This window comes from Osmerus eperlanus, chromosome 17, assembly GCF_963692335.1.
Source record: "Osmerus eperlanus chromosome 17, fOsmEpe2.1, whole genome shotgun sequence".
NCBI classification, from domain to species: domain Eukaryota; kingdom Metazoa; phylum Chordata; class Actinopteri; order Osmeriformes; family Osmeridae; genus Osmerus; species Osmerus eperlanus.
The window spans coordinates 6,971,321-6,988,844 of NC_085034.1; the positions used below are offsets into that span (position 1 = coordinate 6,971,321).

Sequence of the window (17,524 nt, forward strand, 5' to 3'; positions counted from 1 at the left end):
GACATATTAGTTTCGGTCTGCACGATAAGAAGGACATCTTCTATACTGTATGCCACTTCAGCTCAGTTTCCCAGACATGGATTAAGCCTAGTCCTAGAATAAAAACATTTTCAATGGAGATCTTTATGTAATTTTACTCTTACTTTAGCACTAGGCTTAATCCATGTCTGGGAAACTGGGCCTTAGTGTTTAATCTAACTTCTCACTACACGGAGTCCCCAGTATGTTCCCTACTCTGGCACGGAGAAAGTGTTCCACATTTTCCCCCTCAAGCATAATCATCAAACTTGTATGCTGGCTAACTTCATACAGTCTAGACCCAGTTCTATCTTTATATAGGCTAGTCCAGTTCTATCTTCAGACAGGCTATTCCAGTACTAGTTTCAGACAGGCTATTCCAGTACTAGCTTCATACAGGCTAGTTCAGTACTAGCTTCAGACAGGCTAGTTCCGTACTAGTTTCAGACAGGCTAGTCCAGTACTAGTTTCAGACAGGCTAGTTCAGTACTAGCTTCATACAGGCTAGTTCAGTACTAGCTTCAGACAGGCTAGTTAAGTACTAGTTTCATACAGGCTAGTCCAGTACTAGTTTCATACAGGCTAGTCCAGTACTAGTTTCATACAGGCTAGGGTTAATAGATGTTATTCACTGGACTTCTGTTGTGCTTTGATCCTGGGGGGCTCTGGGGATCTACGTCTGACAGCCCCTCTGGGAGGGATGAAGGGGGGGGGGGGGATTGGGGCGAAGTAGGGCAGAAGGAGGGAGGGGGGGTTGAGGCTAACGAAAAGGAGCGAGGGGTAGATGAGGTGTAAACAGAGATGGGGTGTGCGGGATAAGGTGGGGGATTGAGGTGTAAGCAGAGAGAGAGATGGGATGAGAGAGAGAGAGGAGAGAAAGAAAGATCTTCTGTGAGTTAATACATTGAATATGTATGGGAGGCAGTGTGTGTGGGGGAGGGGTAGAGAGAGAGAGCGAGAGAGAGTAAATAAGAGAGGGAATGAGATGAAGAGGGTATAGGACTGAGGGAAGGAGAGAGGGAATAGGAGTGTGGGAAGGAAGGAGGGAGCATGCATGCATCCATGTTAATTTTCCCAGCCAGACAGGCAGCCTCATAGTAAGAGTTCAGCCACGCTGAAACCAATCATCTGTACCTCCCAGACTGGTGGTGCACTGGAATGCCCCTGTCTCCTACTGGCCCTCTTTCCTACCCCATCTATAATACCCCAGTTTTTAATCCTGCCCTCTGTCCTATCCCAGTAATATTACTGCCCCTCTCTCCTAACCCAGCTATAATACCCCAGTAATATTACTGCCCCTCTCTCCTACCCCAGTAATATTACTGCCCCTCTCTCCTACCCCAGCTATAATACTGCCCCTCTCTCCTACCCCAGCTATAATACTGCCCCTCTCTCCTACCCCAGCTATAATACTGCCCCTCTGTCCTACCCCAGCTATTATACTGCCCCTCTCTCCTACCCCAGCTATTATACTGCCCCTCTCTCCTACCCCATCTATTATACTGCCCCTCTCTCTCCTACCCCAGCTATAATATTGTCCCTTTCCCTCTTACACCAGCTATAATACTGCCCCTCTCTCCTACCCCAGCTATTATACTGCCCCTCTCTCTCCTACCCCAGCTATTATACTGCCCCTCTCTCTCCTACCCCAGCTATAATATTGTCCCTTTCCCTCTTACACCAGCTATAATACTGCCCCTCTCTCCTACCCCAGCTATTATACTGCCCCTCTCTCTCCTACCCCAGCTATAATATTGTCCCTTTCCCTCTTACACCAGCTATAATACTGCCCCTTTCTCTCCTATCCCCTCTATCCTATTATGTCTGTTGGCCTACCTTAGATAGTGTGTCTGTTGGAGGGGCTGCTAGCCTAGCAGAGATAGTGTCTGTTAGAGGGGCTGTTAGTTTCGCTGAGATAGTGTGTCTGTTAGAGGGGCTGTTAGCTTTGCTGAGATAGTGTGTCTGTTAGAGGGGCTGTTAGCTTTGCTGAGATAGTGTGTCTGTTAGAGGGGCTGTTAGTTTCGCTGAGATAGTGTGTCTGTTAGAGGGGCTGTTAGTTTCGCTGAGATAGTGTGTCTGTTAGAGGGGCTGTTAGCTTCGCTGAGATAGTGTGTCTGTTAGAGGGGCTGTTAGTTTCGCTGAGATAGTGTGTCTGTTAGCCTAAGAGACACTGGGCTGGCTCCGACCCACATGTGTGTTTTCTCAGGGAGAGATGGTGTGATTCTTGGAAATCCAAACAGCAGTGTGTGTATGTGTGCGCTGGCCCTGTGGTTGGATAAACATTAAGGCCCCAGTTGAAGCCAAATCATTTCACATCTTGTAGATAGCGGGTTAGGCGGCGCGGCCCTCACAACGCTCCCCTGATGTTTGGCGCCTTCATCTTTTGGAGCGAGAGGCAGTCTGACTTCTTTCGCCACATCCCTGCGAGCAGAGGCAATAGGCAGTATTAAAAGTGTTCCCATTCCAAATCCCACCACTGCACACACACACATTTACACATCCCATCCCAACACTGTGCTTTTCAGACAAAGAGATCAAGTTGGTTTAGGGGCCTCTCCTCCTCCTCCTCCTCTCTATCTCCCTCTCCTCCTCCTCTCTATCTCGCTCCCCTCTCCTCCTCCTCCTCCTCCTCCTCCTCCTCCTCCTCCTCCTCCTCCTCCTCCTCCTCCTCCTCCTCCTCTCTATCTCCCTCTCCTCCTATCTATCTGCCTCCCCTCTCCTTTTCCTCCTCTATCTCCCTCTCCTCCTATCTATCTCCCTCCCCTCTCCTCCTCCTCCTCCTCTATCTCCCTCACCTCCTCCTATCTATCTCCCTCTCCTCCTCCTCCTTTCTATCTCCTCCCTTTTCCTCCCCTCTAACTCCCCAACTCTTGCTATCTTTTTATACAAACGCACCCCTCCCTCATGCCCAGTCCCTCCCCTCTCTCCCCATCCCCTCCCCCCAACTGTCAGTCGTTGATTTAGAAGTGATTACTGTAAAGCTTAGTAGTGATTACTGTAAAGTTTAGAAGTGATTACTGTCAAAAGGCCCAAAGGCCTGCTGACACTAGCCTTTCAGAAAAAAATAGTGCGCTGACTGGTAGACAGGTTGTAAACAGTTGACTGGTAAACAGTTTGTTGGAATCTGTAGAGGTCTCTCTGACTGTGTGTGTATGAGTCGGCGTGGGTGTGTCTGTGTGTGTTAGTGTGTCTGTTTGTGTACGTGTGTGTGTGTAGTACTTGTGGTAGACAGAGATGGCGAAACAGCATGACAGAGTTAATGAAGATCATTAATAACTGAGTGAAGCATGTCCTAACACACACAAGTAGACATCAGTATGTTACTCAGCTCCATGAACTGTACCTCCAAAACTCACTGTCAGGCAAAGAGTGTGTGTACATGCGTGTTTGTGTGTGTGACAATGATTGCGTGCGTGTGCGTGCTATGGTGGACCGCATAAGAGCAGTTCAGGCCCTGGCCTTCCCAGAGAGTGAGAGTGCTCAGCTGTATAGGAGTTTAAAGAGCTGCAGGCTCGTGCTACAAACTGTTTGGTTTTACTGTAAACCCCTCCCTTTCATCAGACGTCTGCCTGTCTGCCAGGCACACACACACACACACTCCTCACGCACACCCCTTCAGATTCCAGTTGGAAGGTGGACCATTGCCTACCAGTGAAAAATGAGCTTGAAGTGTGTGTGTCTCTCAAGGACAGTTCTGTTCCAGATCACCGACCTCACAGAGAACATGGTCAGAGTGACCTAGACGCGTATATGTGTGTGTGTGTTTATATTACACCTTTTACACTCGCTCCCTCTTCTCTACCCAGTCTGTACCCCCCCCCCCCCCCTCTCTCTCTCTCTCTCTCTCTCTCTCTCTCTCTCTCTCTCTCTCTCTCTCTCTCTCTCTCTCTCTCTCTCTCTCTCTCTCTCTCTCTCTCTCAGAGCTCATCTAGATGTCTGTATTTGTATAACACACTTTTCTTCCTTCCTCTGATCCTTCCCTCCCTCTCTCTTTCTTCTCTTCTTCCCCCTCACTCTAAACAACAAGAGAACAGCATGCTGCTGCCCTCCCTGACAAGGGTCTCCAGCTTCACACGCACGCACACACACACACACACACACACGCACACACAGGCACACATAGACATACAGGCCAAATGCCTGCAGACACACAAACACACGCACACCCACGTGGAAGAAAAGGCTCTGGTGTGTTAATTTGCCGTTCAGGATTAACTAACTCAACTTCTCACATGGGAGAGAGTTTAACCCTCTCCCACGGTCTCCTCCTTTTGACCATGGGGACAGGAGAGGGTTAATCCCTCCCCCACCCCTCTCCCAACCCTTCCTTCTTCTTTCTCCTCCTCTAATATTGGGCCTCTAGCCACCCCCTCCTCTCCCCTTTTTCACCTCCTCCTCCTTCTCTCTCCTCTCTCCCTCGTGCTTCGGCCCAGACCTCACCACCACCACCACCACCCCCCACACACATATATACACACACACACACACACACATACACACGCACACACAAAGAGTGAGAATAGAGGGGGAGTTGAAGTAAACTCTCTTGCTGATCTGTTTGAATTCATACAGAGGTTCACTCACCAGACAGACAAGCAGGCAGAAAGACAGATAAACAGCCAGGCAGACAGCCAATCAGATAGAGAGGCAAGCAGGCAGGTAGACGGAGAGACAGACAGACAGGCAGGCAGACAGATAGGCAGGCAGGCAGGCAGACAGGCAGAGTAAAGCGTTGCCTAGGTGACTGATACTGTGCAAGAAAGAATGCTAGCAGAGTGGGCAAAGAGTGAAAGAGGGGGAGAGAGAAAGGAAAAGCGAGAAAGGAAGGGAGAGAGTTAGAGAGAGAAGGAGAGGGTGAGAGAGAGAGGGAGCAAGGGGGAAAGGGAGAGAGGGAGAGGGAAAGGTACACAATCCTACCCCGGCCCTCATGACTGCATACGGAGGGAGGGAGGGGGAAAGGGAGGGAGGGAGAGAGGGAGGAGAGAAAGGAAGAGTGGGCGGGAGTAGTTGGTAATAGAGTTGTAATAGAGTTTCACTTCAGTGTAAAGCATTCTACTCTGCTTCCAACATGTGATCTGTCTACACACACAAACACACACACACACACAATTAAACCCTCAAACTCTTAGTTAGCAGCGTGCTGGCAGTGAGATAATGGCTCTAATCTGCTGTAAAAACACACAACCATAACTGGTACAGGGTGTCTGGTGTTAGCTCACACTAGCAAGCTGGAGGCACATACACACACAGACAGACAGACACACACAGCTGACAGGTGACCTTGATGACCTTGTTCACACAGAGGACACTCTGAATTGGGACCCCCTCCCAGTCTGGTCAGATCAGGGCTTTTCTGACTGATGAATAATAATAGTGCAACGTTTTTAATGGAGAGAGAGAGCATACAGTAACATATTTTATCTGTGTGTGTGTGTGTGTGTCTGGAGTTGTTGTGTGCGTGTGGGAGGAGAGAGTGTGTGTGTGAGGAGAGGTAGTGTGTGTCTGGAGGTGATAAGTGTGTGTGTGTGTGTGTGTGTGAGGAGAGGTAGTGTGTGTCTGGAGGTGATATATGTGTGTGTGTGTGTGTGTGTGTGTGTGTGTGAGGAGAGGTAGTGTGTGTCTAGAGGTGTGTGTGTGTGTGTGAGGAGAGATAGTGTGTGTGTCTCCTTGCTGTTGAATCATCATACCTGCTTCAGATCAGATAGTAATGTGGCCCACAATGCTGTCAATTTCCACACATGAATGATACTCTGTGCTGCTCCAAACACACACACACACACACACACACACACACACACACACACACACACACACACACACTACTTAGATTCCTGGGTCCTTACTCTCTAGACTTCTAGTTATATTCCTAAACCGGCTCCTCTCATGTAATTCGAGTGTATGTGTGTGTGTGTGTGTGTGTGTGTGTCTGCGTTTGAGCGTGTGTGCTACAGCAGTGTGACAGTCAAGAGGAGTACATCAGTTTGTTAATGAGTGGGTGTGTCTCTCCCATTCTCCATAGAGAGCAGTGATTGTATGTTGGCTGGAGACATCAGTCTGTCCTGCCCTACCCAAGCTCACTGTCTGTCTGTCTGTCCTGCCTACCCTAGCTCTGTCTGTCTGTCTGTCTGTCTGTCTGTCTGTCTACCCTCCAACGGTCCTAGAGGCAGGCTGTGGTTAAGTTCAGATATAGAAAAACACAAACACACACCCACCAGTGAGTCTGAAGATGACACCCATTATAATAGTGGGCACTCCCAGAAGACCGACCGCACATTCTGATTGGTTAACGACACCACATTCCTGAGGCTCTGTGACTGTGTGTAATTGGCAGATTCTGCCGAGAGCAGCAACAAATCATCTGGCTCTAAAATGAGATCGGTTTAGCAGCGTATGGGTACAGCTCAGTGGTTTACCCCAAAGTGACGTCCCCCATGGACGTCACCGTCGATAAGATAGTGGATACATCCGTGTGCACTATAATGAGAATATGCTTTTTCATGTCATTGGGTTTGATTGCAGTGAGCCACTGTCAGCAACTGAGATGAGTGAAGCCTGACAATGTATGTCTCCACACACACACACACACACACACTCAAGCTCTTCAGACGAGCTAGCTAGGAACAGATAAAGAATAGAAAGTAGAGAATAGAAAATACAATACGACACACAGGCACGCACGGATAAAGTAAATGGCAGCTCAAGCCGACACAATACGACGCATGTACACACACAGAGTGTATAGAGGCTCGAAGGGCCAGCCAGCCATTTGGCTAACAGGCTGTGTGGTGCTCTACTGTCGACAGGAGGGCAGTGAACAGTGTCCCGGTGAGGTCGTTCCTAGTGTTTAACCCAGGAGCCTGAGTGTTGGATCACACAGGCTGAGCCATCCATCTGAATGCACTGTGTAGCTGGTGTGAGTGTATGTGTACCGTGTACATACACATGAGCTTGTACGTGTGCACAATGTGTACACCTGTGTGAACTGTTTGTGTGTGTTTATGTATGCATGTGTATGTAGGTGTGTGTGTGTGTCTGTCCAGGGGGGTCTGTGCGGTGCAGCCGGAGTAACAAGGCAGCCCCTGACTCACTGTTTCCAGTAGGTGGTTACATAATTAGAGCGCTGTCCAGATGTACAATAACATTTACTCTGACCCCTACTCACCTCTCACCCGCTTGCCAGCTCCCAGCATGCACTTGGACTGAATCAGGGACTGGCTGGCCAGAGACGAGCCTCGACACAATGGAGAGGAGGGGGAGGGGGAGGATGAGAGAGGAGTGGAGAGGAGCACCGGGAAGTTGAGTGTGTGAGTAGGAGGGAGAAGGCGGGTTCGAGCAGTGCAGAGGAGAGTATAAGAGACGAGGTAGAGAACGATTAGGGTGTTGGTGAAGCAGCATGCAGTGTGTGTGAGGCAGTTTCCAACCAGTGACCTTTCAGTCGTGGATTCCCTCTGTAATACAACTCCAGGCACACACAGCTGAGTCATACTCTTGAAACACAGACACACACACACACACACACACACACAGTCTCCCAAAGGCTAGCATGCTTGCCCAAACGTGCAGAGGGGAATGGATGGAACTTCATCATGTCATGGCCCTAAAGGCTGATATAGTAAATGATATACTGGGTGTGTGGGTCTGCCCCAACCCGTCTCTCGCAGACAGACAGGCAGACAGACAGGCAGACAGGCAGGCAGGCAGGCAGGCAGACAGGCAGGTAGACAGACAGGCAGGTAGACAGACAGACAGACAATCAGACATGCATACAGACAGACAGACCTGCTCCAAGACCTGACCTCTGGTCACATGACTGAAGGTCACACCAGGTCAGAGTTCAGTCTCCCTGTCTCTCAGTTTGTTTTTGTTTTCCCCTCCCCCTCTCCTCTCTCTCCCTCTTTTCCCCCTTCTCTCTCCCCTCAGTTTCTCTCTCATGCTACCCCTCTACTTCTCTCTCCCCCATCTTTCTCCCTCTTTCTCACCGTCTCTACCTTTCACTCTGTTTCCTTCGATGTCTCCACCTCTGCTTCTCTCTTTCTCTTTCGCCCTTCTCTTCGTCTCTCATTCCTCCTCCTCCTCCTCTCCTCCCTCACCTAAAAGTAGACCCATAGCTATTGAGGCTTGGCTTCTAGTAAAGGCTTTGCAGGCACATGGGTGTGTAGGTTATATGTCCTGGAGCATGTGTGGGTGGTTTGAATACTAAGTGTGTGTGTGTTTGCGTGCAGGTGTGTAGTGTTTGTTTGTCCTGTATGTGTGTGTGTGAGAAATAGTGATATGTGTGTGTGTGTAGTATTGGTGGGTCATAGTGTGCATGTGTATTTGTGTGTGCTGAGTAAACTGAGCCAGTTGAGTGAGTGGGTGTTTTTAAGTGGAGTTTCGCTGTAGCAGGTTTGCATACACCTTTCAACTTTGTGCGTGGGTGAGAATGTGCACTCTGAGTGGTTCACGTGTGTGTGTGTGGGGGCGAGAATGTGCACTCCCTGTGTGTGTGTGTGTGTGTGTGGAATGTGTGTTTGAGTATTGGGTTAACCTGTCAGGAGCTAAGGTCACCTGACCACAAGAATCAGACAGGTCATTACTTAATCAGACAAGGCCAGACTATATACACACACACACACACACACACACACGTATATATACAGAACAAACAAGCAGTGCACATACACTCACACAAACTATTACCTAGCATCAGGTCTTCAAAGCCTCCTTATCTGGTTTCAAAGCAGACAGCTTTAATATGACGTTGTTTAGTAGGGTGGTTTAGGACAGCGCCCATGTGAGCATGCCAACCTGGGGAGTCCTCTTGGTCTCATGGTAGAAGTTTCCACGTGGAACGTTGTGTTGGTTTTAATCAGACATTGTTTCTTAGATCTTTCTAGTAGAGAGAGGAGGAGCATGGCCCCTCACCTTATACAGTACAACAGTAGTGGAACATGCCTGAGTGATACTGCAGGGTGGACTCGGCCAACGTAATGAATTCTGACTGCAGTTTACTTTTTAGAACAGAAGTAAGCTGGAGTACACAGTGCCGCACACACACGCACTACCACACTTGCACACACGTATACACACTTATACACACACACTACCAGCTCTCCTATTATGAGTGTTGTGTTCTAGCTGGGCAATTTGCCTGGCGTAGAGCAGAGTAATGAAACACATGCTTTGTTTGTATCATAGTGTAATCTTAAATATTGTTTAGTCTAACCTCTGCAAGCCTCATTTTACTGGATGAAAGTGTGTGAACGTCTTGTGTGTGTGCTCTACAGTAGCATGTTAAAGCCCATCTTCTGTCTCCCCTGAGAAAACGTTTCTTCTCTTTGCAGAGCTAATGCCCTTTAAATGAGTTAGAACTTGTTGTTTCTGATCCCCTCCAACATATCACACACGCACGCACGCACACACACACAGGCAGACATTTACACAGAGCGGCCTACACACACGCGCGCGCGCGCACACACAGAGGTTGTGATGACAGAGACTCACAGCATTAAACAGACGGCTCTCCCTCCCCCTGTTGATGGAGCTTTTCTTTATTTGTCTTCCCTCCTCCCTCTGGGGATGGTGTGTGTGTGTGTGTGTGTGTGTGTGTGTGTGTGTGTGTGTTTCAGAGAAGAAGCCTTATCAGAAATCATGATTATGCACAGCAGCTAGACTGAGATTGGCAGTGCTGTGCTTAGTTAGGCCTGGGATAGGCTAGACTTGGCTGCCATTAGCTAGGCTAGGCTGAGATTGACTAGTTAGGCTTGTCCAAGACAAGTATATATTTAGTAGGGGTCAGCTAGGTTGATATAGACTCGGTTTCCCTCCAAGTCCCCCTCTTTAGACTCCAGATTCTTCAACTCCAGCCAAACCTCTGGCTCACTGTTTATTTGACTCCCCTACCCCTCTGTTGTCTTTGGTTTAGCCCGCTCCCCTGGCTGCAGCCTGGCAGTCAGCCAGCCGGTTGTGCCCACTGCTGATGACGCGGGGGTGTGCAGCCTGGCCCACAGCAGCTAAGAATAGGTCTGGAATGCCTGGAAGGAATTTGGGGGCCATGAAGATTCTTCATCTGAGAGAGACAGAACGTGTGTGTGTGTGTGTGTGTGTGGAAAGAAAGTCAAAGAAAGAGCTCTGAAGAGGTGGAAACGGAGAAAGAGAGGGAGAGGGAGGGACAGAAAGGGGGAGAGAGAGAGGACTACAAAGACAGAGAGGGTGATGTCTAGGGAGGAGTGGAGAGAGAGATGGAGAGATAAGGGTGTGGAGATGAGAGAGGTCTAGAGAGACTCTGACACACACCCTGTCTGACCTGCAGACTGACCTCTCTAAATGTCTCTCTCACACACCCTCTACCCTCCCTCTCTCACACAAGCACAAACATTCTCATATCTCAGTTTTTCTCTGTTGGTGCATTGTTTTATCTCTGTCTCTCTCTTTCGCTCTCTCTTTCTGGGTGTTGTATTAAGCTAATGTTAACAGGGACTAGAGAGGTGCATTGTGGGCGAAGGAGGCAGACACTAAGCTGAGCCCGACTGAGAATTTAATGTTTATGTTGGAAAGAGAGGGGGGGAGGGAGGGAGGGAGAGGGAGGGAGAGGGGGAGAGGGGGAGAGGGGGAGAGGGGGAGAGGGAGAGAGGGAGAGGGGGAGGGGGAGAGGGAGAGGGAGAGGGAGAGGGAGAGGGAGAGGGAGAGGGAGAGGGAGAGGAGAGGGAGAGAGGGGGAGAGGGGGAGAGGGGGAGAGATGACAAAGTAGATGAAGAGGGATAGAAAAGAGACCAAAAAATTATAGAAAATAAGACTTGGAGGGAGGGAGGAAGAGAGAGAGAGAGAGGGAGGAATGGAGGGAGGGGGAGAGAGGAATGAGAGTACAGAAGCAAAGTAGATAACCTAGATGGAGTTCAGCTAGTGTACGTTAATTATGAAAGTATGCAGAGTAGCTTAGAGACTGTGGGCAAAGAGCTGGGCCTGTTAGACATGCTACACAAGTAACCCTTGCTGTGCCACACACACACACACACACACACACACACCACCTTTAGTCACTGGTAACTGGGAATTCCCCTGGTTGTTGGACTCGGTCAGATGACGACCAGGACATTGGTCAACCCAGCTGTGTATCTGAGGAGGGGAAGGGAGGAGGAGAGACGGAGGGAGGAGAGGGGGGGGGTGGAGGAAGAGAGGAAACCGAGCCAGGGGTGGGGGTGTGTGAGGAGCAATAGAACTGCATGGTGTAAGGTACACTGTAGTGGTTAGGGTGGGGTGTAGGGGAGGGTGTTTATAGTCTGGATCCTGAGATGTAGGTTACAGTCCCCATCTCTTGTTCTGTCTTAGAATGGAGAGTTGGGATCTCCTCCACACTGTCAACACACACCACTCTGTCTGTCCCAAACAGATGGTCTCTCTCTCTCTCTCTCTCTCTCTCTCTCTTTCTATCTCTCTCTCTTACTCTCTTACTCTCTCTCTCATATTCCATGAAAGATTGAGGGTGTACTATAGCCTTGAGCCACCAGTTTTCATTAGAGCGTTCACACACACATACAGGCCACTTTAGTCTTCTTATTAATGCTTGTTACAATCACATCATCAAGTTATGTCTCCCTCGCTCGCTCGCTCACTCACTCTCCCAATCATCCTCCCCAACCTCCCCTCCCTCTCCCTCCTACACCGCATTCCTTCCTCCGCCCACCTTCCTGTCGTCTTTTCTCGTTTATCTTCGGGCCTTGGCCCGTCACTCCATCACTGTCACGGGCCAGAACCCACTCGCCCGCTGCCAGAGGAGGGGAGCCTGCAGTTAGCATGTGGAATGTAGTTTGTATGTGATGAGTATGTAGTGGCCTTGTAACATGTTATAGGCCTACTTCAGGAATTGGAAGCACAGAGGTTTAATTTGTATTTTATTTCCTTGTTTAACTCTCAAAACTCTAAATTCCTTTATTTCTGTTTTTCTCCCTCCCTCCCTCCCTCCCTCCCTCCCTCCCTCCCTCCCTCCCTCATCCCTCTATTCTGCAGGTAGCTAGATGAGGGAGGAGGGGGTCGGCCATGTTGACCAGGTGAGATCAGCCTGACTGACTCGAAGCTGGAGAGCCAATCAGGAACCTCCATGGCAGGATCTGGATCTAGGTGAGTCTCAGACTGCCACCTGCTGTTTGCATGTTGAACTGCACCCTGAAGAGGCTTCGGGCCTCAGTTACGGCTTGGAAAAAGAAATGCGAAATCATGTCAGCGAGTTTGAACTGTGAGTCAAATGAAGCTCACCTAATGTCCCAGTGTCTGTGTGTGTCCAGGGGAGAGATGGAGCACTAAGAAGCCATGGGAAGCTGCTGTAGCTGTCCTGACACACACTCCCTCTCAGACAATCATCACAGCAAGTTCAAGGTTGGGTCAAGTCCACCTCCCTCCTTCTCTTTCTCTCTCTTCCTCTCCCTCCCTCCTGCATGTATCCACATGTTGACTAATTAAGTATTCATTCAGTCTCTCCCCTTGTCCCCCTCTCCTCTCCTCCACCTCCCCTCTCCCCTCCTGGCTGGGTTGTTAATGTGTTAGCTGAGTACAGTCATGGGTTTCTGGTGTAAGAGGCCTATAGATGACTGACTGGCCTCATATCTCAACTATGCCGAATCATTAACCACTTTGACTGCCCCAGGATCACAACCACGCTTTTGTCTGAGGTGTGTGTGTGTGTGTGTGTGTAGCTGCGCTCATGTTCTGTGCCTGTGGAATAAGATTCTCTGAACCTGCGTTTGCTAACTGTGTGTCTGTGTGTGTGGTTGTCTGTGTGCGTGTGCCACTGTGTGTGGGTGTGTGTGTGCAGGTGATCAACGTGGATGACGATGGCAATGAGCTGGGCTCAGGAGTGATGGAGCTGACGGATGAGGAGCTGATCTTGCACACGCGCCGACGCGAGCCCGTCAACTGGCCCTACCTGTGCCTGCGTCGCTATGGCTGCGACTCCAACCTCTTCTCCTTCGAAAGTGGCAGGCGCTGCCAGACTGGACAGGGTAGGAGCTGCATGGCTCTATTTATCTAGCCATCTCTTTTCTCTCTCTCTCTCCTTCTCCCTTCCTCCCTCTTTCTCTCGCTTCCCCTGTCTTCAGCTCTCTCGCTCTCCTTGAAAATGTTTAACTTTTTGAAGCGTGTGTTGTGTCTCTCAATCTGTGTTTCTCTCTCCCTTTCTCTCAGTCTCCATCTGTATCTTTCCATCGATGTCTCCCTTGCTCTCTCCGCGAAAATGTTACATTACACATATTGTTTGGGTAATTTAATGTGTGTGTGTGTGTGTGTGTGTGTCGTAGAAGGTCAGGCATGTACTGTAGACAGACACAGGTCTGTCAGTAGGTGAGAGGTCATAGGTCAGTCGTGCCTGTGCATGACCTTTGTGTGACCCTTGACATAAGGATCCCTGACATAAGGATCAGGTGTTCTGTGTTTGTTTAGATGGTGGTCAGTCCAACTTCGGAAACCTCGTCCCTCTTCCATCCCCTTCCCCTCATCCTACTTCATCCCCAACCCCTCCTCTCGTCCCCCTTCATCCTCGCCCTGTTCCCCCGACCATACACCCCCCTCTCCCCTCGTCCCTCTTTTCCTCTCGTCCTCGTCCCTCACATTACCCCTCCCTCCCAATGTCTTCTATGGACACAATACTGTCCCCAGATGGTGGGAGGTTCAGTACTGCTGTCTGACCAGGGGGAGGTGCTGTGTCCCAGGGCCACTGCTCTGCTAGGTAGTGAGCTACATGTCGTGGTGGTGTTGTGTGTGTGTGTGTATATATATATTTCCCCCCCTAGTCATTTTGGTTTCTGACTCTACTTCATTCCTCTGATTATGGTGTGCAGTTAAGTGAATCCGGAGAGGTAGTTGTGTGTAGCAGACTGTGTGTGTGTGTGTGTGTGTGTGCATGGTGTTTCCATCCTTCTGTGTGTATGTGTGCCTGCGTGTGTGTGCCTACTCGTGTGTTTACGTGCATGCGCGCGCCTTCTCTCCATGCAGGGATCTTTGCGTTCAAGTGTGTGCGCGCCGAGGAGATCTTCAACATGCTGCAGGAGACCATGCACAGTAACAGCATCAGTGTGGTAGAGGAGGCAGTCCTGGAACCTGGCCAGGGCCCCCTGGACCCCGACGCCCCACGCACGCCTCGCACGCCCACCAGTGAGGACACACACACACACACACACTGTGCACTCTCTCTCCCCACCCTCTTCTGATGGTAGGTGCACACATGCAGACACCAACACTCACCATCTTACCCCTGTTTCTCTTCAGCTCCGGGATACTCAGTACCTACGGTAGCCAATGTCATTGCTCGCTACCCGTCGTTTGGCGAGGCCTCCTCCCGCCCTTCCAGTCGCCACCCGTCTATAGGCAGCGCCAGACTGCCCTCTGTTGGCGAGGAGGCCACACACCCTCTACTGGTCACCGACGACCCGGTGAGAGTACACACACACACACTCACAGACGAGCATACACACACGGACATGCCAGAAGACCTGACCTCACACACACACACACACACCCGCAGACCTGCCCACACATTCACGTTGTCCATTTCTGGCTGCATCAGGACACTCACATACTCCCCCTTTATCCCCAACTCCCTCTTTTTCTCTCCTACTCCCTTCTTCCCCCTCTCTTTCTCTCTCTCTCTCTCAGGTCCACACGTACGTAAACACTTCAGGTGTTCAGGAAGACCGACGCTCGCGACCCTCCAGCCACACCCCTTTGGAACTTTGGCTGCCCAATCCGGACAGCTCCTCCGCCACTCCAGCCAATCAAGGGACAGAGGTGGAGCCCCAGGTAGTTCTGGAGGGGGAGAGTGTGAAGTTTGTCCTGGGACCCACTCCTGTCCAGAGACAGAAACAGAGACGGGTAGGTGACAGAGAGACTGGGGCTGGCCCTGGAGGAGTGGAGCCTGGGGCTGGAGTTGGAGCCGGAGGTACGGAGGATGGGGCTGGGCAGAGGGACAGGGAAAGGGAGCCAGGGCCTGGGCTAGGGAATGAGAGTCTGGAGCCAAACGGCCCCAACGACTGTGTGACCCAGTCAGCCGAATGTGACACGGGTTACGACAGTGACGAGCGCAAGGACGCCCCTCCCCCTCCGCCGCTTCCCCCCCAATCAAGCGCCAAGCTCTCTTACGAGCACCACAACGGCACCAGTCACGTGTCCACTCCCGCCCCCTTCTCCGTGCCTAACCCCGCCCCCCGACGCAACCACCCCGCCCTCCCTTCCCCCGACTTCTCCCACAACGCCAACAACTCCGCCCAGCGGCGGACGGCGCTCCTGAATTACGAGAACCTCCCGTCTCTCCCACCGGTCTGGGAGACGCCCAAGCGCTTCTCGGCGGGAGAGGACGAGGAGGACGAGGAGGAGGACGAGGACGAGGAGTCGTACGGACGACCAAAGACTCTCAATGGCTACCACCGCCGCCTTCACCATCGTCCTCACCACCACCACCACCACCATCCACTCCAGCACCCCCTACTGGACCCCATGCATAACTACGTCAACACGGAGAACGTGACCATGCCGCTCAGCGCCAAGCTGGACTCGGCCCGTCTCCCCCGCAGGGAGGGGGGCGGGGGGGGGGGCGCGGGGCCGGGGACGCCCACCGTCTTTAACTTTGACTTCCGGGGGGCGGGGGGGCTGGACCCTCTCAGGCAGCTGAACTACATTGAGGTGGAGATGGAGAAGGGTTCGGACTCCAGCGGGCCTCACACCCCCAAGACCCCCACCACCCCCCTGCTGGGGCCCCCGCCCCCCCCCGCCCGCCGCACGGAGCTGTACGCCGTCATTGACATTGAGCGCACGGCGGCCATGTCCAGCCTGCAGAAAGCGCTGCCCCGCGACGACGGAACGTCCCGGAAAACCCGACACAACAGCACTGACCTACCCATGTGACTTGATGCCCGGTCATGTGACTGGGGCCACGAAGCACTGTCTTAATCCTCACTCTCCACCTCCCCCACTCTTTATTTCACTTTCTCTCCATTCTCTCCTTCTTACCCACTGTCGGATTACCTCACAATCTCCCCTTCTTTCTCCCTGTCTCTTCATCTCCCATACTGTCTCCCCCTCCCACACTCTCCTTCCTTCTGTTTTCTTTCCCATCTTCCCCTGTTCTCCACCCTCACACATACACACCCATACACACACAATGCTGTTGAAGGATGCAGGTGGCTGCCACATATATTCTATTGCAAACTGTAATGTGTGAAGTGAACGCAGCAGTCTTAACTTCCAGCTTGGCTCCGGTGTGTCCCTGAGAGCCAGACTAGGGCCGCTACCGTTCCTGTGGCCAGGGAACAGGGCCTTTAAAAAGAGCGAACTGCACCTTTTAATTCAATGCCTGTGTCTAATTGGCAGATTGACAACCAGACCAGGCCAATAATAAAGACTCTTTGCGAATGAACCTTACCATTGGTTTATCACACTCCCGGTACGAGTACTGATTTGAGTACTGATAAATATTAGTTCCAGACTTATATAAAAAATAATGTACTTGCTGGTATTTACATATTTTACATTGTACACATCTAGTCACTTTAGCCCCGTACGTACAGGACACTGTCTTAGAGGCAGACTAGGGTCAAAACACAGAAGTGAAATACTTATATTTGATGTGTGTTTTATTTACCTCTGTTTGCACTTTTGGGACTGTACCTTTGGTGCCATTGCACTTCTGTGAACGAAAGCTTTGACTTCTCGTCTCAAGTTCACCGTAAGTATTTGCAAATATTATTTGACCCTGGTCCGCTAACAGACGAGTCCTTGTTATCTTAACGACAACAAACAACAATTGTTTACTGAGCTCTGCAGTCATAAACAACTACAGTCCTAGTTCCAAAGTTCTTCACCTTGCTACCCATGCAGTTGTATTATATTGTAAAATGTATTATATGTTCTAACTTGCTCTATATTTTTTCTACCAAGTTTTAAAAATCATAAATGAATAAATATAGTAATTGTACAAAGAAGTAGTTTACTAGATAATGTTTTTTAAACAAATGAAACATTTAGGGGAGCATGCCATCCCTCACTGCCAAATGTAATTTCCCAGCCTGTGATTGGTTACTGAAAGTTGAAACTGGTCATTGATTGGTCAGTGAGAGAATCGATTACCTAAATGTTCCCAATTCCCCCATTCTGATTGGCTCAGCCACCCAGACGCAGCACTAAGTGGTGATCAGTGAACAACTGCATTTACTGTGTACAATAAAAGCCACAAATATTGTACATTTTTATTGAAACTGATTTTGATATTCGCATTTTTCAGGTATGGATATAAGTTTACCAGAAAGTTTGTATTTTTTGGAAATGAGGAAGAAGCATACTGTGTATTTTGTCATATTCTACATCTTTCCTTCTATGCCATCAGTGCCAAAACACACTTTTTTTTGTAGCATGGCAAAATAATAATAAAAACAAGGAACTAATGTGTCCTGAGATCCTGTCTGTCATGTGAAGCCACACACACACACAACCTCTGTATCCTGCTCTGTCCACAACCTGTCTCAACCCTGGTCCTCAGGACTCCCTA

General features: G+C 50.3%; 1 protein-coding gene across 1 annotated transcript in view; it reads left to right on the plus strand.

The window, feature by feature from the left end:
- frs2a (fibroblast growth factor receptor substrate 2a) overlaps positions 1 to 17,432 on the plus strand; it is an 18,423-nt gene extending 991 nt beyond the window's left edge. The window contains exons 2-7 of the mRNA XM_062483283.1: positions 12,004 to 12,114; positions 12,279 to 12,369; positions 12,806 to 12,992; positions 13,981 to 14,139; positions 14,254 to 14,417; positions 14,641 to 17,432. Coding sequence (XP_062339267.1) covers positions 12,304 to 12,369; positions 12,806 to 12,992; positions 13,981 to 14,139; positions 14,254 to 14,417; positions 14,641 to 15,885 — 1,821 coding nt within the window. The 5' untranslated portion in view covers positions 12,004 to 12,114; positions 12,279 to 12,303 and the 3' untranslated portion in view covers positions 15,886 to 17,432. The remainder of the gene's footprint in view (positions 1 to 12,003; positions 12,115 to 12,278; positions 12,370 to 12,805; positions 12,993 to 13,980; positions 14,140 to 14,253; positions 14,418 to 14,640) is intronic.
- The last annotated feature ends 92 nt before the right edge of the window (positions 17,433 to 17,524 follow it).